Source organism: Microtus oregoni, unplaced genomic scaffold (genome assembly GCF_018167655.1).
Source record: "Microtus oregoni isolate MIOR12 unplaced genomic scaffold, Mior012 000029F_ref0000214, whole genome shotgun sequence".
NCBI lineage: Eukaryota > Metazoa > Chordata > Mammalia > Rodentia > Cricetidae > Microtus > Microtus oregoni.
The window spans coordinates 13,805,447-13,827,936 of record NW_024543088.1 but is presented as its reverse complement, the minus strand read 5'-3'; the positions used below and the strand labels follow the sequence as shown (position 1 = coordinate 13,827,936).

The 22,490-nt window shown below is 41.9% G+C and overlaps 1 protein-coding gene across 1 annotated transcript; it reads left to right on the top strand.

The window, feature by feature from the left end:
- Positions 1-1,905: 1,905 nt before the first annotated feature.
- Positions 1,906-13,866, top strand: LOC121464673 (disks large homolog 5-like). Its single transcript, XM_041677695.1, has 5 exons — positions 1,906-2,176; positions 4,475-4,634; positions 5,765-5,896; positions 6,560-6,743; positions 13,795-13,866. Exons 1-5 carry the CDS (start codon positions 1,906-1,908, stop codon positions 13,864-13,866), a joined length of 819 nt encoding a protein of 272 aa, XP_041533629.1.
- Positions 13,867-22,490: the final 8,624 nt, after the last annotated feature.

The window sequence follows — 22,490 nt, the reverse complement described above, 5'->3', positions numbered from 1 at the left end:
AGCATTCATTAACCACCTGATAAATGAACATTTATACTTTTGTACACGCACTCCAGGTATTTCTGGTTCCTAACTATGTGGAAAGATGCTCATATATATGTACGTGTTACATCATTTATACAAGGTTCACATTTTTATTTGAAATATTGTAGTAATTTAGTTTTATATGCATAGTTTTGTTTTAAATTCTTCTCTGAGATAATTGTATTCCTGGAAGTATGTCTTAAGTTCAGCCCAAGTTGAGGGCTGCAAGCATCAAGAATGAAGCATTTGCAGACTTAATGGTAAATATGCATATAACCCTTAAGGACCCTATTGACTGAAGAGGAGTGGGCAGGTAATTCTGTTAGTGAGATCTCTGAAAGCTTTTTAGAAAATAGAGGTGCAGGAAACAAAAAGACTTGTTGTTTTTAGGGCGCATCCCTCAATAATTTTAAAGTAAAGTGAATGGATGATGAATGCTTTATTAGTCAATTCTTGATGAGAGTGAAGTCTATTTGTGTGGGAGACTGGTGAGATTAGAGGCAGGCACATGCAGAATGTTTTTGTGCATATTTGGCTGGAGTGGATAAGTATGTCTCCTGAGTTGGAGAAGTGTGTTCATGGAAGTGTGATATCTCACAATTAATTATTGAAAAGGCCAAGCTGTGTGGCATAATAACCAGGCTAGCTTAATGTGAAATAGTAAACTTTAATGAGGGAATAGCTTATGACACTAGGGATCCAGTGATGAACAGGAAGTACAAAAAGGGACCGGCGGGGCTCACACCCGCCAGATTTATGCCTAAACATTAGCCCAAGGCTAACACATCCCCTTGGGCTGGGTGTCCCCTACACAGGACTCTTTCTTAGTTGCTGGAATTTGCTTGTAATCCATTATACCTTGTTTTCTAGATCTTGTCACATCTCAGATTGATTTGCAAACCATATTCTCTCTCTCTCTCTCTCTATATATATATATATATATATATATATATATATATATATATCTCACTTCTGCTTTTTACCACAGCACCACTCTGTATGTTCATGAAACTTTTTCATACCAGTTTTGCCAGATGTTTGGTTCTCAACTTGTCTCTATTTGACCCTATTTAGAAAAAAAGTTGCTAATCACATTCACCTGCTTAGGGCTTCCATATCTGAAATGGCACAGATCACCTGACAGACTTCATCAGTCCTAAGTTCTAAGGAACATGCTTCTGTTGAGAAAGTCCAGAGATCTGGAGAAAATGAATTTCAGCCTAACGATGGGCTGGATCCTCTTTACAAGAACTGTCAGAAATAGAAAATTGAGGTTAGGCTATCACCAAACTCTTTGATTTAATAACCCCAAGCCTCTCCAAATGCCTATCCTTCTCATGATCTCCTAATGGGTATTGTACCCAAAGCCATTAACAAGCACATATATCATAACACCTGGCTCTAGGCCAAGGAATTTGGCTTTTATCTGCTGATAAAAGGACCATAGCCGTGATGTACATCATATTCTATCCCATGATTGTGTGCCTCTTCTATCTTTATGCGTGTGCATGTGCATGTGTGTTTCCAACTTAGGGTGCATCTACACAGCCCCGACAGACCTCTGACTTGTCACTGCTCTTGCCTCAGTATATTGATTCAAGGTTTGGACCATCATATTGTTTCTAGGACTGTTTTTTCTAAATATCTGAGGGATCATCTGGCCTCATGTGACTCCAACCAGACATGTCAAGAGTGAATCACATCTTCACTCACAACCTTCAAGCCTGAGTGAGCTCTGCTGATTCTCCAGGGGAAATTTTTTATTACTACCTGTATAAGAGCTTCCTTTTCCCTTTTTGACCCCAGAGAGGCTCCTGATATGGCTGCTTGGTTTAAGGTCATTTTGGAGTGAGGAAAAGAGCCAGAGGTAATGGCTGTACCATGGACAGCAGCAGACCCCTCCCTGGACATTCTATTGTATCCTGGAGAGCCCTGATTCTCTGTGATGTCATCAGTGTTGTGGCAACACCAACTGCCTGTGGGGCATCTGTTCATTGCCTACGGGTTTGGGACGTAGCCATGTTGGCAAGACTGAGCAGGCTCCTTGGGAGACAGAAAGGAGAACATAACAAGACTAGAGGGAGGCAGAAGGAAGATGGCCCTCAACCTCAGTGTTGCACATCAAGACATAAATGGTTCTGGGGAAAATGCAGTGAGTCCTGGGGAGGGAGTGGGGAGTTTCTTGATGGTGGAAGGCTTCAGCTTGGTTTTTCATAGTGAGTCACAGGATCTTAGAGCTTCATGGAGGTAATGAATCTATCCTGCTTCTCTCTGTTACTAAAGAGTAGACCTGGAGTTTAGGGTTTCTGATGCTTAGATTGGCAGAGAGCCAGTAATGGTCAACCCTGTAGCTGCTGTGCTAGGGCCCTCTGCTTTGACTCTGAGTGGAAGGAAGGAGAGAGGGATGAATGAGGTTTCAGTTACAGCACTGAGCTTCACCCACACTGGATTTCTTTTGGTTGTGGGTCACTAAAAACAGGGAGAGTAAAATCCTCTGGCCAAAGCTGGAGGATCTCAAATTTTACCTCACATCCACTTGCAGGGTAGGAACCATTGGGTATTGCTGCATGTCAGTGACCCCTAAGGTTTCTGAGTTCCTGAATCTCAATAGCCAGTCATCTTTAACATGACTTTAACTTTAACTTGAGTGCAGGAATGAGCCATCACTCTCCCTGCAAGTGTCTGTTCTTGGTGAGTGAGGGCTCACCTGTGGATGCCCTTAGGTGTCTCCAGTCTGTCCTGTCACTAGTGATCTCACTTTTGCTAACATCATTATGGATGGAATGTATTCTGCTGAAGTTTGGGGAAAATTTTCATCATTACCCATGTGACTCATCTTTGGTCTGACGGGTCACCCACAATCTCCATCACCCCCACACACTGTAACAGCCCCGTGGATATTTTCTGAGGTACTCATTCACTTCATGAAACTGAACTTCATTCCACATCAACATGAGCTAATTTCGTAGTATCCTTCACTTCCCATCTTTTTGATTGGGAGGGGAAGAGCCATTCCTTGGGAATGTTTAGAAAATGAGTCTTGACCTCCATAAATGATGAAGTATTAAATTATAATTAATTAGAGTCTAACTATCAGAGAGCTGCTGACGAGCTTCCCCTGTGTCTCAGGGAAGGCACCTGAAAAAGCCAGCTTGGCTTTTGGTGAACTGGGGAAGAGACGGTTATGAGATAAGTGATGGCAGTTGGCAGTGACCCTAACAGTCTGTTCTCTGGACATTCTTTTGTATCCTAAAGAGTCGTTGGCATCTTTTTTTGAATGCAACAGTGTTGTGTTCTTGGGGCACTCATTATGTGTTGAAATAGGAGTGGCAGGACTGAGTCCCTGGCACCCAGCTGCCCGCACGGCTAGCTTTACCCAAAATAATTACACGGAAACTGTATTCTTTTAAACACTGCCTGACCCTTTAGTTTCAGTTTCTTATTGGCTAGCTCTTACATATCGATCTAACCCATTTCTATTAATCTGTGTAGCCCACAAGCTGGCTTACCAGGAAAGATCTTAACCTGCATCTGCCTGGAGTGGGAGAATCATGGCAACTCCTGATTCAGCTTCTTTCTCCCAGCATTCTGTTCTGTTTTCTCCGCCTACCTAAGGGTTGGTCTATCAAATGGGTCTAGGCAGTTTCTTTATTAATAAGAAATCACTCCCACATCAATTACGTGCATATAGGGTTCACGAGAAGAGACAATGGCAAGATTGAGCACACTGGTTGGCAGAGAGATCTGACTTTCGAAGGAGGAGGTTGGGGGTTGAGTTGGACCTTACGGAAATGGGGTTTAGTAGCTGGGATCTTGGAAGAGATGGTTCTATATTGCTTCTCTGGGTTACTAAAGTGCAGACCCATAGTAAGGATTGCTGCTAGTTAGTTTGGCAGAGATCCAGGAGTTGTCAAGGTTATAGCTGCTGTTCTGTGAGTTCCTTAATTTTATTTTGAGTGGCAAAGACCAGCTGGAGGCACAGACTAATGGGGTGTGAGAGTAAGTTGTTGCTACAACTCATCATCAGTGATTTCTTTAGGTTCTGTGAGTATCTCATGGGAAATTCCCCATCTATGCACCAGGGTCTCAGACATTCAGTTACTTCTATTCCAGGCCACACTAAGAGACTGAGAGTCTCTAAGCACTGGAGACCCCAGGAATTTTCTGTATCATATCAGAAATGAGTTGATATTATCAAAGCAGCATGGCTGGGTGACATATGCCTTTCAGGGCCAGAGGGGCAGCAGCAGGGGCTGATACACATAGCTAGCCACAGTGAGTGGAGACAGAGGCATGGCTCATGTGATCCCAGTTTGAGGACAGTTGTCCTGATCCTTCACTGTGTTCCATGCATTCACTCTTCCTTGGCCTCTTCTTCGAACTCAACATGATCTCTCCTGGTCCTGTGCCATACTACTGCATAAATTCACTAATATTTATCTACCTGCAGGGAGTACTGGAAAAACATCAACTCCAAACGCCGTTACTGGGCAGGAGCAGCGGATGAACAAGGTGGCTACACTGACCCTGCAGCTTCAGATGATGACCCAAGAAAGGAATGAACTTCGTGGGATTCTGGCTAATTATACCAACAAGGATTTGAACAACAGGTAGCCTTTTGGTCTAGTTCCTGGGTAACTGTCTTGACCCTACCGAGTCAACCCCAGCATTCCTCAGGTCACTGGAGGCTGCACCTCCAGAGTGTTCTGCCTAAACTAAATATCCTGAGGGCATCTGAGAGGCATAGCTGAAATCTGGGAAGGAGTGATATCAGGACACAGGCTGTGTGATTCCTCTAAATGAAAAGCAGAGCCTGTGGCCTGGATCAGTCTGGGGATGGGGCAATAGTTTGTGAGCTCTCAGCATACATTTCATGAGGCCTTGACAGGTGTTGGCTTGTGGACGATGCTAGGTGCTGTGAGTTTATGGTGAGTCTTTGTGCTTAACCAGGAGGTGCCTGAGTACTGGCTGCTCCTGGGAGCAGCTGCAGGGGCCTAGTCGTCTTGGTGCCTCTCAGTGTGTGACTTGAGGTCTGAACTTCCTCACTGCTCCTCTCTAGTCTGGTTTCTTATATTCTGAGATAATTCTGCCTGCCTACATTTATTTGGCATCCTCAGTGTGTGTGTGTGTGTGTGTGTGTGTGTGTGTGTGTGTGTGTGTGTGTGTCCTAGCAGTTGGGGGTCAGTGGCATGTGGTTCTTTCTGTGCCACAGTTTCCAGGTGATCCCACTAAGTTCCCTTAGGGTCAGGGAACTCGACTATGACCAGTGATGGTGCTCCTGGCCCGTGTGCTCACCTTGGCAGCCCATTGGAATCCACTGGAGACTTATATATCTATCCTTAAGTCAGGTCTGCTCGCTGGAAACACTGATTTTGTGCTTTAGACATCCATGTAGCAATAGGAACCTGGGATCAAAAATCCCCGTTCTGAAGACAGGAAAAACATTGTCATAGATTTCTGGTGGGATCAGACTTGTGACACAGGCTCCCCAGGACTTAACTATTCTATTCCTCCAGGCCCATTAATGGAACTCATGCAGCTCTGGATCACTCCCTTTGCACCCCTGACTGCTGGTCTGGGGCCAGGTCAGCAAGTTTAAACAGCACCAGGTTGTTTTGGTTCATAGCTCTCAGAATGTCACATTGACTGTGCTGGGTGTTCAGGGCACAGCCTGAAATCATAGGATCATTAAGGCCAGAATTCACGGGGTTCTTTGCCCTGGGGCTATGCCCTAATACAGGCTAAATTTTGAGTTGGAGATGCTGAATATGGAGCATAAGAAAGTGATGTTGGATCTACAGAAATTCCCCATGGAGATGAGAGAGGCCTTGTACAAGTGCAAGGAGCTGACTGAGGAAGCTGTCTCTTACAGGTGAGTGACTGCCTTCACTGGGACTCTATTCCTTGGCAGTGACTGCTTTTGCCATGTTTTTGTCTTTGAACCAAAGTGAGGACTTTCCTTTTGGCCTGTCTCCCTATAAAAAGCATTCTGTCTTATTCTCTTGACTTGGACCTACTGGACTAGTTTTGCTAAGACTGAAGTATCTGTGAGCCAATCACAACATTGTCCTGCCAGCCCCAGGAGCCTCTAGATAGAAAATCTATTTGTACCATGATAAAGGTGTCAGGCATTTGTGGGTCTTGGGGGCTCTGGTAGGGGTTTACAGAGGTGATCCCATCCTACCCATACATAGAATATATTTCAATAGGGTCTGCTGTCCTCCCTCACAGAATGTTTGTCTTCTACCTCTCAACCTGCTGATGCTTTCCCAGTACCGTGGACAGTTAAGTACATGTGGTAGGAGGCAAACCCTGCTCTCAGAAGTACATGCATTTCTTTTATTATAACAGTTTTCAAATGCAGTCTGAGTCTTTCTGTAATTTGGCCATTCTCTGACATTTGACAGCCATTAGGGTATCCTGGCATGGTGACTGTGGGCTCTGGTCTAGGACTGTCTGGGGACATGGGAGTTTGCATGGGTGATGTGGGAGATGGAGGCTAGGTAGGTCTCATGTTGTTTTTGTGATGGTTCAGCATCCTCCACAACCAGCTCCTGAGTGAGCGAACTCAGCTGAAGAAAAAAGTGAGCATGTTGAGAGAGGAGAACCAAAAGCTACGGAGGGAGCAGATTTCACTGCTAGTGGCCTGTGAGAAGGTGAAGAATCTCTATGAAAAGACCGATGAGAAGTTCTGTGAGCTATGTGACGAGGGGGATAAGGTAGGCTGCAGCAATGTGGGCAGGCTGTCCACCATCAGTAGTAATACACACACACACACACACACACACACACACACACACACACACGATCATCCACCCACTTTTCCAGTAGCTCACTAACATTCTGTCCAATTGTTGATTTCTGTGATTATTCCAAGACTTTCTAAGGATTTAGCATCTTGTGAGATCAATGGCTGGAAACAGCTTTGAAGGAAAAAATCCCCGTGCAAATGTCAAAGGGGTGGTTCTTGTCTACATTTTTTATCTTCTCTCATGTTTCATCAGTTCAACCTCCTTCCCTCCTCCCAGTCATTCACCCCCTGCTCCCCGGACCCCGGGTCCACTCCTCCTTAATTTCCCTTCAGAAAATAGCAGTTCTCCCATGGTTATTTGATCTAATTATTAAAATAACATTAAACCTGGGCTTTGCTCATGTTTGTTACACATTCTAACAATGAGATATATCACCAAAACCTTTTAAAGTCTTGAGATATGATCACACTACATTCCAAAGATTAGCTTTCAACTCACAGTGGATTTCAGTCCAGACTTTAATGTTCAGTCCTTCTGTCTCATTCTCTGAGTAGCTAGGATTAAGGGTTTGCATCACAAGCTCAAACTTAGTCTAAATACTTAAATTAAAATTGATGCTTAAACCAAAAGTCCAAGGTCAGTAGATTATACGTTTGTGCTTTTTTTGTTTTTGTTTTTTTGTTTTTTATTTCTTTTGGTTTTTTCGAAACAGGGTTTCTCTGTGGTTTTGGAGCCTGTCCTGGAACTAGCTCTTGTAGATTAGGCTGGTCTCGAACTCACAGAGATCCGCCTGCCTCTGCCTCCCGAGTGCTGGGATTAATGGTGTGCGCCACCACCGCCCAGCTTACATTTGTGTTTTTAAGACATAGATGCTAAATTATAGTCATCTCAAAAGCATCTGTGTAAATACAATTTAAGATGCTTTATCATTAGTAGACAGGTAGCTTTAAGACGAATAACATAAAGGTAGCTTTCATTCATTTAACCATTCAACAGTCTATGTTGGGAGTCCCATAAATGCCAGGAAGTAAGCTTTACCTGCAACAAACAGATAAGATGTCTGTCCTGAAGGAACTGATGAAGTTATTACCTTTAATTCATCTCTTACATTATAGCTGGTGTCTGCTTGGTGCAACCTCCAGCTCTCATTGTGTTTGAGACCTCCAGGAGCAGAGGATTTTCCTGCAGGAGGCAGAATCTAACCCTTACTAAGGATCTGTCCATAAATTTTGCTCTTCACAGAAAAGGCAATTTTACCTCCTTCCCATTAGCCATGGCCTATGAATTCCAACTATAAGTGAAAAATATTATATGCCATCGAATCATAGGGATTCCTGCTCCTTGTTAATATTTTAGAGGAAGAAAATGTTAAGCTCTCCTTTTGGGTAGAGATTACACAGTTAATAACTCTGTTTTAAAGTGTTGTAACTCTTCAACGATTCACATTTTTTTATTGAGTGAATATTTCCTTTTATTGACAATAAATTATTCTCACATACCATAGTTTTCTCTACCGCCACTTCTCTCAGCTCCTATAAACCTCTCTTTTTCCAGATCTGCTACCCTTTGTTTTCATTCCAGAAAAGAACAGGCAAGCATGACAAAACAAGAAAAAGGCCTTCATACAGAGGCTGGACAAAGCTTTCCAATAGGAGGAAAGGCATCCCAAGAGCAGACAAAAGAGTCAGAGACACACCACACCCACTCCCACTATTAAGAGTCCCACCAAAACACCAACATACATGCAGAGAACATGGTGCAGACCCATGCAGGCCCCATACATGACTCTGTGAGCCTATGTGAGCCCTGTTTACTTGATTCAGTGGGCCATGTTCTCCTAGTGTCCTCCAGCCCATCATTCCCGCTTACTCCTAAAATCCGCACCCCCCCCCAAACACTTCTTCCGAAAGGTTTCCTGAGCTCCAAAGGATAGGACTGATAGAAAGTTCAAATTTAGATACTCACTTCCACACAACTACTGCTAGAGAAATACTCTCTGATGAGGACCAGCAAGGCACCAATCTATGAGTATAGCAGAACATTGATAGAAATATTAGTAATCAGTTCATTGATTCTTTTTAGTTATGTTTGCTTCTGTGCTATGTCTCTGGGCTATTTGGTCTCCAGGTTTTAGCCATCCATGGATTATAGGGCATGGACTGCCTCACCTTCATGAGCCTCAAGTTAAGCCAGATATTGTATGGCCACTCTCTCAAGTTCTGCACCAACAGTGCCCCAGCATAACTTGCAGGGAGGACAGACTGTAAGTCAAGGTTTTTGTGGCTGAGTTGATGTCATGTTTCTCTTTCTGTAACCTGCAGAGTATCATCCCATGCCAAAGAGACTAGAGCATATGGGTGAAGGCTCCATGCAGGCAACAGCTTGCTCTCTCTAGGTTCAATGATGTGTAGATGTTGTCCACAACAATGGGACCCCACTGTTAGTTTTCAGAGAGCCACACTCTGTCCTAGCATGAGCCAGAGCTGTATAGGGATCTCCACAGAATCCCCTCCAGCCAAATAGCCAAATATTCAACTGAATGCAATCCAGTCTCATCACTGGAAGCCTTTCTTGGCTACAGAAGATGGTCAGTTCAGACTCTGTATGTTCCACTACTAGGATTCCTCACTAGGATCCCCCATATAGATTACAGGAAGTTTTATCTGTACTAGCTTTCCATAGCAGCCTCTGGGAGCCCCCCAACTCCAAGACTCTCTCTCCACACTCTCTCCCTCCATCCCTCCCCCCTACAGGATCCCTTTCAATTCCCTCCCCACCCAACCAAAGTATACTGGCAAAATCTAATCTATTTTCTTTTCCCAGGGAAATTCTTCTGTTTCCTCTAGTGACCTTCTCTTTACCTAACCTTTCTGGGTTGTGGAAAGTGGCTTGATTATCAATTACTTAACAACTGATGCCCACTTATAAGTAAATACATATAATATGTGTTTTTCAGGATCTCAGATATCTCTGTCAGCATGTGTTTTTTTAGCTCAACCCATTTGCTTATAATAGCAATTGGATATCACTTTTCACACAGCCAAGTAATATTCTCTTCTGTAAATGTACTTCCTGTTCTTTATCCATTCTTTCATTGAGGGACATCAAGGTTGTTTCCAGTTTCTGGTTATTACGAATAAAGCCAGAGTGAAGGTATTTGAGCAAGTGTTCTTGTGATAGGATAGAGCATCCTTTAGATATATGTCCAAGAACGGTGTACCTAGATTTTGAGGTAAATCAGTTCCCAATTTTCTGAGGAATCGCCATGTTGATGCCATAGAGGCTGGACAACTCTGGACTCCCACTACAAATGGAGGAGTGTTTCCTTTGCTACAAATCCACACCACCATAAGCTGTCATTCGTGCCATTGATCTTAGCCATTCTGACAGGTGTAAGGTGGAATCTCAAAGGAGTTTTTGGTTCAAATTCCCCTGAAGGGTAAGAATGTTGAACATTTCTTTAAATGTTTCTCAGCTATTTGTGATTCTTCTTTTTTTTCTGTTTCTATCTGTACCACGTTTCATAATTGAACGATTTGGATGGTTGATGTCTAGTCTATTGAATGCTTTATATATTTTGGATATTAGCCCTCTGTCTGATGTGAGTTGATGAAAATCATTTCCCATTCTGTAAACCTCTATTTTCTCCTACTCATGGTGTTCCTTGCCTTTAAGTTCCCTGAGGTGCTTTATTAAATTGTGGATCTTAGTGCCAGTGTTCTCTTCAGAAATCATCTCCTTTCTGGCATGTTCCAGCTATTCCTTATATTCTCTCCTGTCTCTTTTTGTGTTGAGGTCTTTCTTCATGAAAGGGTCAAAGATTTTTTGGTATCTAGTAGGATGATCACCATATGTTTTTTCTTCATTTTATATGGTAGATTACATTGACTAATTTTCATATGCTGAACTATCCCTACATCTCTAGGTTAAAGACTGCTTGATCATAATAGATGATCTTTTTGAAATATTCTTGGATTTATTTGCAAGTATTTTATTGAGTACTTTTTCATCTATGTCCATTAGGGAAATTGGTGTGTAAGTATCTTTGTTGAGTCTTTCTGTGGTTTGGGTATCAAGGTAACTGTGACCTTATAAAATGATTTGGGCACTGTTTCTTCTGTTTTTATTTTGCAAACTAATTTGAGGAGTATTGCCATTAACTATTCTTTTAAAGTATGGTAGAATTCTGTGCGATAGCCATTTGACCCTGGGTTTTTTTTTGTGGGGTGGAGGGAGGCTTTTAACAATGGCTTCTATTTCACTGGGGAATGTATGTATATTTACTTATCTGATTTTAATTTAACTTTGGTAAATGATTCCTATTGAGAAAATTATTCATTTCTTATAGATATTCCAGTTTGATGAAGTACATGATTTAAAGTATGTCCTTGTGATTCTCTGGATTTCCTCGGTATCCGTTGTTATATCCCCATACGGTTTCTGATTTTATTAATTGGGATATTCTTTGCCCATCTTTATTTAGCTTGGATGAGGGTTTATCTATCTTGTTGGTTTTCTCAAAGAACCAATTCTTTCTTTCACTTATTTTTGTACAATTATCTTTATTTCTATTTTATTGGTTTAGCTGTCAGTTTGATTATTTCTTCTGGTCTAATCCTCTTGGACATATTTCCTTTTGTTCAATAGCTTTGAGGTGTTACTATTAAGTATGATATCTTCCCATTTTTTAATGTAGGCACTTAGTGCTCTTAGCACTACTTTCATTGTGTCCCATAAGTTTGCGTAGGTTATGTATTCATTTTCATTGAATTCTAGAAAGTCTTTAATTTCTTTCTTTCTTTATTTTTTGGTCCACTTTTCATTCAATATAGAGATCTTCAATTTCCATGAACTTATATATGCTTTCCTTTCTTTAATTGTTGATATACAGTTGTATTCTCTAATTGTCTGATAAATATCTGTTAAGTTTATTTGTTTTAAAACATCAGTTAATCCAGAGTTTATTAATTTTTGTCTGCATGACCTGCACACTGATGACATGCACATTGGTGAGACTGAGATTAATATTGGTAATAATTTCCATATTAGCATGTGGAAATCAATATGTGTTTTAAGCTATTGTAATGTTTATCTTAAAAATTTACTTAGGGCATAGATGTTAAGAATTGAAATGATGGCCAGGTGGTGGTGCTGCAGACTTTTAATCCCAGGTCTTGAAAAACAGAGGGAAGCAGATGTCCTTGTGCTCAAGGCGAGCCTAGTCTACAAGAGCTAGTTCCAGGACAAGCTCCAAAGCTATGGAAAAACACTGTCTCAAAAAATTTTAAAAAAATTAAAATGTTATCTTTGTGGTGTGTAATTCCCCATGTCTTTTGATTAATTTTGGTTTGAGGTTGATTTTGTAAGGTATTAAAATAGCTACACCAGCTTATCATTTAGGTACATTTGCTTGGATGATTTTTTTCCAATTCTTTACCCAGAGGTAATGTCTATAATTGATGTTGAAGTTTGTTTCTTGTATGCAGAGGAAAAATGGATCCTGTTTGTGCGTCCATTCTGTCATTCTGTGTATTTATATTAAGGAAATGAGACCATTGATACAGAGAAATATCAAATGATTAATTCTTGTTATTTTGCTGAATGTGTATGTTCTTGTACATGTATATCCAGAAGTGTGCGTTGAGGAGTGAGTGAGTGTGTGTGTGTGTGTGTGTGTGTGTGTGCATTTGAGTGTTCAACCCTCCACTAAGAACATAATCTTCTAATGAACAGAAACAGGATATATTGGTGGAAAGACGACAATTCGTGCTGAAGCTGAGGGATCTGGTCACCAAACATATAGAAATGGCAGAAAAGCTGCAGAATCCCTTCGCTGTCTCCCAGATGAGGTAGGATCCCAGGCCACGAAGAGGGAGTTATATCAAGTAGTTCCCAGTACCTGAATCTCTGTCCTATTTGGGTTCCTGGACATTTGCATGACTTTCATTCAAAGCCAGGAAAAGAACATCTGAGAGTATTGGGCTGGCTCAGTCAACAGAAATGTATGCACAGGAAGCAATATGTGTTATCTTTAATCTTTCTCAATTGTGTGCACGTCTTCAATTCTGAGTGCTCTCGTGTGTTCTGAGTGCATTGATCCTTCCTATGGTAGTCCCAGACCTAATAGAGGCAGTGTTAATTGTGGAAGACGGTGTCTCCTCCTGCCACTTTATTTTCCTCCAGGAGTATCACCTTTAGAGACAAATTCCTTCACTTGGTCAGATTAGCAGACAGCACCTTCTTATTGATTATGAGTTCTCTGCAGTTTGCATCTGTTTCCTGTAAGAAGGTTTCTCTGGAATTAAAATCACATTTAGAATTTGACATGTTGAATCCAAGGAAGTTTCTGTGCTGAAGGAATAAGCCCAGCCTTCACTGCAGTGTTGTGTTTGCTCCTCTTGAGGGCCTCATACAGTTAATTTCCCAGGTCGCTCACAGTTTCCTGGCATCTGTTCAAGGCCTGTAACCCAGACATTGCTATACTGCTGTTTTTTTCAAAAGAATGTATCTAAACTATTGGAGTAATGGGCTATTTTTCTAGTTCACCACAGTGTGTATTTCTCAGCTCACTTTCTAGCAGTTTTAAACGTGGAGAATAAAAGAAACTCAGGTGCTGTCTTATCCTTGAAGAAGCAAGGAGTGAATGAGCCCAGCTCAAATGTAATGCTGGATTTCCCAGTTGAGTAGAGCTGGTGGGAGCTCAAAAGCTGACAGGGGAGGTCCTTATCAGACCTGTGTCCCAGCTGTTTTCCTCCCCTAATATGAAAACCTCCAGCATGATCTGGCCACAGTCCAGGATGAGAGCCTCCTGCAGACAGACCTGCTGCAGCAGGAGCCCTGAGTGTGCTAGGCCAATGAGCCACCATTGATTGACTCCTGTCCCCTGCTACCTTGGCATTCATGGGGTGGGTTTTCTTCCTTGTTGTTTGTTTCCCATGTGTGGACAGTCCCTGGTTTTGTCTAGGCTGTGGTCCAATGAGGCTTCCTATGCATCTGATTGCCTTTCCTTCTCTGACAGCTCCGCTTTGGAGAACTGAGGAGGCTGAAGGAAGCTTCACACATTCTCCACTCGAGCAGCAACACCTACTGAGAAGCAGACCCCTCCTTGTAGCTGTGAACAAACGAGTAAGAAAAATCTCCACCTCCTGCAGCAAATCCATCGTCAATCTGATTCATGTTCTGTTGGCCCACTATTCCTGGAGAAATGAAATCACGAGAAAGAAGCCTGACATTCAGAGGACCCACCAAGAATGACTCCAAATCCCGACATTGGTCAGCAGGTGAACCCTGAGTGGCACACAGCAGCATGGAGAGGATATGCTGCTGAGCAAGGCTTCCTCTGCCAGTTTACTCTCCATGTCTTTAGTAAGCCGGCTGAGCCCTCCATATGTGGTGAGGACTCTCACGAGAAAGACTGTACTGATGCCATGCTGTAGTCTGTACACACCACAGGGAAAAGAACAGGATTCCCTCTCCTGTGAGTGCTGAGGGAGACTCCATGTCACAGGAAAGTGTTGGTGAAGATAACGCAGTACAGAGACTACAGCATCCCTCACCTGTGTTAGTCATTGATCATCCATAAAGAAAATGTCAGGGGATTCTCCAGTTTCACATCCTGGACTGGCATGTCAGTCCTGAGAAAGGGTCTGTAGAGGAGGTTTGGTCACCTTTGGTGTCTTTAGGGAGCCAGATGCTCTCGATTGATTTTTTGGATCTAGAGCTAGAGACTATTTTTAGCTTAATTTGGGGGAGAGGTTCTGGTTTTGGTTTGGGTTTTGGTTGCCTGGGTATTTTTTTTTCTTTGCTTTGGTTTAAATTTTGTTGTTGGTGTTTAAATAATTTAGTCTTGTTGTTTTAATAGTTGGCTAAGGCTCTACCCTGTATATACTGACTACCCTTTCTAAAGTTCCTATTGAGTATAATGAGTATTTTTATGAATAAAATCAATTTTCGACTCCTCAGTTTTACAGCCTTTCTTGAGTCAGATGTGGGGTTGCTCTCCTGTGACTACAGAACTCATGGGCAGAGATGGATTTCAGCATGTTCCAGGAGCCTTGGTTACACGGTGGTTTCGCATCCAGGCAGGTCTACACAGGACTACACAGGAGGGTAGTACCTTGGATGTGGATGGCATGACCTACTCCTGTCTTTACTACCAAGATTTTCTGTTACAGTCAGATTTAAGAGAATGTCATGAAGAAGGGATCTCGAAAGGAAGTAACTCCTCGTTCTGCACTACATTAGTTCTATCCTGGTGTCCAATCACAATTGCATATTGTGATCCTGGGATAGCAAACCACTGAAGGTTGCCTTTGAAATGCATGAGCAAAGGGTGCCCACAGCAGAGGGGAACTGCTGAGCTGCAAGTTTGGATTCTGGAGATGCCTTCCAACCTCTCACTCCTAAACCATGTATATCACATGGGGAAGCTGTAGAGTAAGGGCCTGCTCCAACACTGTCATCTACTTACAGTAGGAATATTGGGAACAGAGTCAGAAGGATTCATTCAAAGCTCTGAAATGGTCCCACCCAATGGTTTATGTCACAAAACAGTTGATAAAATTCCATAAGACTGTTTCATATAGGTTACTCAAAACATCATTTCATCTGCTAAATTTAAGAAGTGTGAGTTTAGGGTTTAGAGAGATTGTTCGGTAGTTAAGGACACTTGGGTTGGTTCCCAGATTCATAAGGGGGCTCACATCCTTTTGAATCTAAAATTCCAGGGGACCCAATACCTTCTGACCTCAGCACCAAGCATGCATGTAGAGCATATACATGCAACGAAAACATTCACACACAGGCATACATGTAAAAATAAATGTGAGTGTTACAAACTAACTTAATGCTACAATGCAGGTGAGAAACCTCATCTACTTTTACTATTAAATAATATCTCCAGCTTTTTCTCAGGCTATCTCAGAATTTAGCATACTACATTTGCATCAAATACCAAGGTTGCTGATTTTATTTTTTCTAATAAGACCCTAGAGTAAAAGCTTGATTATAAATATACAACAGTATAAAAAGTATTTTAAAAAGTACAAGAAAAGGGAGGGGAATGGAGAAAAATGTATAGCTCAAAAAAAAAAAACAATAAAAAAGAAAAAAAGGTACAGTTATCGTAAATGCTTCCTCTTTTTATTCAATGTTAACTTGTAGAGTAGTTTCAATGCTAATTTTCAGTGTGAATTACAATAAAGAGTAGGACAGATCTGAGTCATCAGAACTCCGGTAATGCTGTAGCATTTCAAAATATTTCGCTATCTCTAGCGGAAGGTCATGCTGCTGAATTATGACAAATTGTCATGAGAAGTAATAGTGTACCCAGACATTTTAAAATGCGTAACCACTGCCTCTCCACAGAAAGACTAGACATGTGCTTTATCATACAACAGTCCCAACTCTGTCCCCGGAAATCCTCCTAATTTCATTTATTTGGTGGTGTTAAACAATTAAAAAGACTCTTTACAGCACTTTCCAGCTCTCCTATGAAATACTCAGCATCCTAAATATTCTGTACACTTTTTTCTTGCAGTAAACTAAGCACTGGCTTAGAGTTTGGTGGGTGGGCAGACGGGTATCCAATTTAAAACTGCATTAAAAACTGTCTTTTGGCAGGATGGTAGGTATCCAAGTTAAAAATAGAAAGGTCAGGTGTTGCGGGAGGTCCTCCCACTCCTCCAGCCTATCACCGCTGAGGTACCAGCCCATTGGGGCGTGGTTTCTCTCCCTTTAAAAAAGTGGCCACTTCCCTCTCCTCTCTCTCTTCACTTCCTGCTCCTCCAGCAACTAGACTCCTTTCCTGGTTGCGTAGAGGGCTGTTGCCTGGGACAGTGATCTGTAAGTTTTTTCCCCTTTAAATAAATACCACCCTAATAATCATAACCCCGAATTGGTGTGGCATTGTTTGTGACTTACGCCTTCAGTCAGGGTGTTATTTTGTAGTCTTTTCAAGGTTTAAATTGTTCTTTGTGCCCTTCTACATGATGCTCAGTCACCACTCCTGAGTGGAGATGGGAGAGGCTTCTCATGAGCTGCTTTCTACTGCAGCAGCAAGACTTGAAGACATATGTAACATTGCGGACTTCCCCAATTTGGCCCTTACACAGAATCCCACAACACATTTTCTGTCTTTTCCAGTAGGTAATATACAAAATGTAAAACCTTGAGTATTATTAGAGCTAGAAGTCATCTCTGTATCTGAAATGTCATCTCACTGGTTACTGTAGCAGGGAAACTGAATTGCAGAGCACTTGAACTGTGTTGGGATTTTGATGGGGATTGCATTGAATCTCTAGATGGCGTTTGGTAGGATTGCCATTTTTATTATGCTGATCGTAACTATCCAAGAGCATGGGAATTCTTCTCATTTTCTGGTATCTTCTTCAATTTCTTCAAAGACTTTCTCAAATAGGTCTTTCACTTCTTTGTTTAGGGATACCTCCAAGATATTTTATGTTATTTGTGGCTATTATGAAGGGTGATGTTTCTCTGGTTTCTTTCTTAGCTTCTTTATCATTTGTATATAGGAGGGCTACTGATTTTTCTGAGTTGATCTTGGATCCCCCCACATTACTGAAGGTATTTATCAGCTGTAGAAGTCCCCTAGTAAAGTTTTTTGGGGTCACTTATGTAAACTATCATATCACCTGCAAATAACAAAAGTTTGACTTCTTTCTTTCCAATTTGCATCCCCTTGTTCTTTTTGTTGTTGATGATGATGAATTATTGCTCTAGCCAGAACTTCAAGAACTATGTTGAATAGTTATGAAGAGAGTGGGCAGCCTTGTCTTGTTTCTGATTTTAGTGGAATCGCTTTGAGTTTCTCACCATTAATTTGATGTTGACTATCTGCTTGTTGTCTATTGCTTTTATTGTGTTTAGATATGTTTAAAATCATTTTATTTTGCTTCTTCTGGGGTAGGTTGATCTTAGTCTTCCTGATGTATGGCTACTGGGTTCTGGTGTTACCATGTTGATTTCTAGGCTGTTGGATGAATTCTTGCATTGGTACCTACCCATCTCTTCCTTCAATTGATGCCGTTATTGACTTTACATATTGGTCTAATTCTTACAGTGGCTGTTTGTGTCTTGGAAACTGTTCTTTGTCTGTTCTGTACTGTCACTGTCTGTGTTGCAGGGGTATTTGTGCAGCCTACCTGTAGAAAACTGTCCTGCTGGCTGGCAAGAAAAACTGAGGTAGGTGGCAGAGGCTTCCAGGGATTTGCCCTGGTTTGGAGAGCCTAGATAGTTTGGTGTCCTTCTGGGTGGCTGTCACTCACCTGATTGCTTCTGTATAGTAGCAGGCTGTGTTTCACCTTTCCACTGAGGTTGCATGGGGGATATGGCAGTTTGGGGGCAGGGTGGGATTTGTAGCTTACAGGATCTGATGATCGGGGTGGGGATAATGGAGAAGCCTACTTGCAGGAACCTCTCCTGTCTACTGGCTAATGAAGCAGAGGCAGGTGTGGGAGGGGCCTAGGGTTTTGCCCCAGTATGGAGGTCCTGGAGAGAGGATGTCCTGCCAGCTGGCTGGTCACTCACTTCTTGGTCTTCTCTCTGTAGCAGCAGGCTGGGCTTCATTATGTTCTGATATTTATCTTCTTCTCTCTATTTGCTTTTTTCTCAGGCTACTTCGTCTATAGTTCTCCATATATCTGTTTCTTCTGAGGTCTCTTTGTGCAGATGATATGATAGTTTACATAAGCGACCCCAAAAACTCCACCAAAGAACTCCTACAGCTGATAAATACCTTTAGTAATGAGGCAGGATACAAGATCAACTCTAAAATATCAGTCGCCCTCTTATACACAAAGGATATGGAAGCTGAGAGGGAAATAAGAGAAGCTTCACATTTAATGATAGCCACAAACAGCATAAAATATCTTGGGGTAAATCTAAGCAAGGAAGTGAAAGATCTATTTGACAAGAACTTTAAGGCATTGAAGAAAGAAATTGAAGAGGATACCAGAAAATGGAAGGACCTCCCTTGCTCTTGGATTGGGAGGATCAACATAGTAAAAATGGCAATTCTAACAAAGGCAGTTTATAGATTCAATGCAATCCTCATCAAGATGCCATCAAAATTCTTCACAGATCTTGAGAGGACATAATCAACTTTATATGGAAAAACAAAAAAACCCAGGATAGCCAAAACAATCATATACAATAAAGGATCTTCTGGAGGCATTGCCATCCCTGACTTCAAACTCTATTACAGAGCTACAGTAATGAAAACAGTGTGGTACTGGCATAAAAACAGAGAAGTCGACGAATGAAATCGTATAGAAACCCGGATTTTAACCCACAAACCTATGAACACCTCATTTTCGATAAAGGAGCTAAAAGTATACAATGGAAGAAAGAAAGCATCTTCAACAAATGGTGCTGGCACAACTGGATGTCAACCTGTAGAAGAATGAAAATAGACCCATATCTATCACCATGCACAAAACTCAAGTCCAAATGGATTAAAGACCTCAATATCAATCTGAACACACTGAACCTGATAGAAGAGAAAGTGGGAAGTACCCTACAACATATGGGCACAGGCGATCGCTTCCTATGTATAACCCCAGCAGCACAGACCTTAAGGGCAACATTGAATAAATGGGACCTACTAAAACTGAGAAGCTTCTGTAAAGCAAAGGACTCTGTCACTAAGACAAAAAGGCAACCCACTGACTGGGAGATCTTCACCAACCCCGCAACAGACAAAGGTCTGATCTCCAAAATATATAGAGAACTCAAGAAACTAGACTTTAAAATGCTAATTAACCTTGATTCACTCAGGAAGATTCTTTTGATCAGAGAATTGAGCTTGTTGATATTTAACGGCATTATTATCATATTGTAGGATCTGGATGGGTCAATGGCACCAGAAGAACATTACACATAGAACCAAATGAGCAGGGTCCATCAGAACTCACAGAGAACAAAGTGGCAATCATTGATCCTGCCGTGGATTGGCACTAAGTTTTCGGCATACATATATGTCATGGTTGTTTAGATTGGGTATTTGTAGGACTCCTAGAAGTGGCAGTAGCTGTATTGCTGACTTTTTTGCCTGCTCTTGGGACTCTCTTGCTCCAACTTGTCTCTTCCATGCTTAACATGAAAGTTTGTGTCTTATCTTGTTGCATCTTGATATGCTGTGTTTGGTCCTATCCTTGGGAAGCCTGTTCTTATGTAAACAGAAATGGAGAAACAGTATATCTGGGTGAGGGGAGATGGGGAAAGACTAAGAATGGTGGGATGGGAGGCTGTAGTCAAAATGTCTTGCGTGATAGAAAAGTAAATAAAAAAGAAAACAGAAAATAATAAATAATTATGTTATATTGGTCATCTTGTTGATTTTTGTGTTTTTATTTTCAATGTCATGTTTAAATTCATAAGCACAGCTTTGTTTCCTCTCTATAGTCCCTTCAATATGCTCATTCCTCACTTTAGTCAGAGATGTTTGTTCCGATTATTTCTTTATATTTAGTTGATAGTAATTTACTTCAGGCTGCTTAAAATGTGGCAAAAAGATTCACTGGGAACAGAGAGGCAGGGACAGAGAGATCAAAGGGATCCTGAAGAAATGCTAAAAGTGTTAGTATCTCAGACAGAACCAAGAAGAGCCATGGGGAGTCCCTGGTGTTGCATCAGAAACTATGATGTTCCATTTGGCCCAGGGAAAAGCATGTGCTCCCTTGAGATTTTAACATGCAATCATTTGCCAGGCAAGTGCAAAGAATCACCACCAACTCACAGTAGCCAGCATCTCACATAAACAAACACTTCTCAAGGGCTGTTCAAATACATCCTGGGAGCTCACATATGAATGCCTCAATGCCTGAGTTTTGTGACTCTGGCCACAGGCTCAGGATTTCTACTGGAGATAGTACAATTGTATGAGTACCTATCTCCCTCCTGCCCAGGCATCAGATTTTGCTCTGGGAAGCACTGAGAGACATAAGTTGGGAAACAAAGAAATCCGGTAGGTTTAGCCTCCTAGAACACATGATCTTACAGGAATGAATATGGAGGTGGAAACATGAATGCTAAGGTTTGGGACTGTGTGTGCTGAACTTTTCTTTCAGTTCTGATGGTTTCTCTTATCCTTCAGCCTCAGTTTACAGTCAGTCAACCTGTCAGAAGCTACATGCCCAGAAAGTCACTTGATGGTCTACTCAATACCAGGTTCTTGAATGGGGCCTCCAAACCCCAAATCCAAATATTTGTGTTTATTTGTTCTTTGCCTTTGAGACTCTGGTGCCAAGCCAAGTGCCTGCAAGGGTCAGAACTCAATCTGTGTAATTAACTCATGAATACTTTTAAACCAAATAAAGGAAGAAGAAAAGTGACATCCTTTGTACTAGTGGTAAAGGTAAGAGTAGTGGGCAGGAGGGCACTTGCAGCTTCCCTGGGCCAGCTTTCAATTTGTGAATTAGTCCTTTCAGTCCTAGTGAAGGTGATCTATCCCCAAACAAAACCTGGTCAAAGTGGAGCCTCTCCTGGCTCCTGAGGCCCTTTGTACCTAGTCTTACATGTTAGGTTGATATCCATGGCAAACTAGCTCTTTTCTGAAGAGAAATGGAGGAAGAGTGGATCTGGGGGAGAGGAGGTGAGGACTGGGCAGAGTGGAGGGAGGGGAAATTGTGGTCAAAATGTCCTGTATGAGAGAATGATAATAATTAAAATTCCTGATGAAATCACTGAGAAAATGGCACAGGGTTTCAGGGGTGTGGAAGAGTTGGAAAGAACTCACTGACACTAGAAAACACATTTTAAGATGTGCATCTAAGTAGCACCATGATTGTATGGCCATGATATACAGAATATTTTCCCAAGTGTTTTACCTAAAAGATTTTCAAATGTGCTCTGTACAAAATAGCATGTTAACCCCATGTGTTCTTCCCTACAGGCTTTCTGTCGTCTTTCATGGTACTTTAATTTTATTTTATTCTAATCCATTAAGAATTTTGTGTAATGGCAATAAAAAATAAAGTAAAATAAAGTTAACATCTTTCTTCCTTCCAATATTTATTCAGTAATCTCTACTGGGCACCTGCCTGTGAGAGAACCTAGAGATGGATTAACTGCAGTTGACAAGAACACAGTTCTAGAGCGGCAGAGATGGCTCAGTGGGTAATAGCGCTGGCTTCTCTTGTAGAGGACCTGGGTTCAGTTCCCAGCACTCCCATGGCAGTTCACACCCATCTGTAACCCTAGTGGCAGGGGATCTGAGGTCCTCTTCTGACCTCTAAGTGCACCAAGAACACTGTTCACAGATGCATGTAGGCAAAAGCTCTTTGGTATAAAAAAATTAAGAGAAAAGCAACTCTACAAATAAAGATAAATTTCTGTGGCATAAATTTGAATGAATGTATACATGGATGAATGAATGAAATGGAGGAAACTTCCTAAGCCCTCAGATTGGATGCCTAGACTGTCATAGATGTGTCTTCAATTCCATCGAATTTTGTCTAAAATGTCCCAGAGGGTGAGAATAATGGACGAGGATTGCACCATGAATTTCCCGTGCTGGACCGGAGCGTGGGAACTGGGTGGAAAGGCTGCTGCGGGATTTGCTGGTGACTATTTCAGGCTCCATTCGGGTACCACAGTCCTAATCCGGAAGTCGTCCGCTGCCGGAAGTGACGCGCGGCTTGGAGCTCGCGGGAAACTCGTCTAGCTGGCTGGCCCACCGGTGGGACTCCAGCTGCC

Bases quoted from the DNA above. Each gene is read 5' to 3' on its own strand.
- LOC121464673 (XM_041677695.1), top strand. From the start codon at position 1,906: ATGGACAGCAGCAGACCCCTCCCTGGACATTCTATTGTATCCTGGAGA. The intron at 2,177-4,474 runs GTGAGTCCTGGG...ATCTACCTGCAG, and splicing joins ATGGTTCTGGGGAAAATGCA to GGAGTACTGGAAAAACATCA. The intron at 6,744-13,794 runs GTAGGCTGCAGC...CTTCTCTGACAG, and splicing joins TATGTGACGAGGGGGATAAG to CTCCGCTTTGGAGAACTGAG.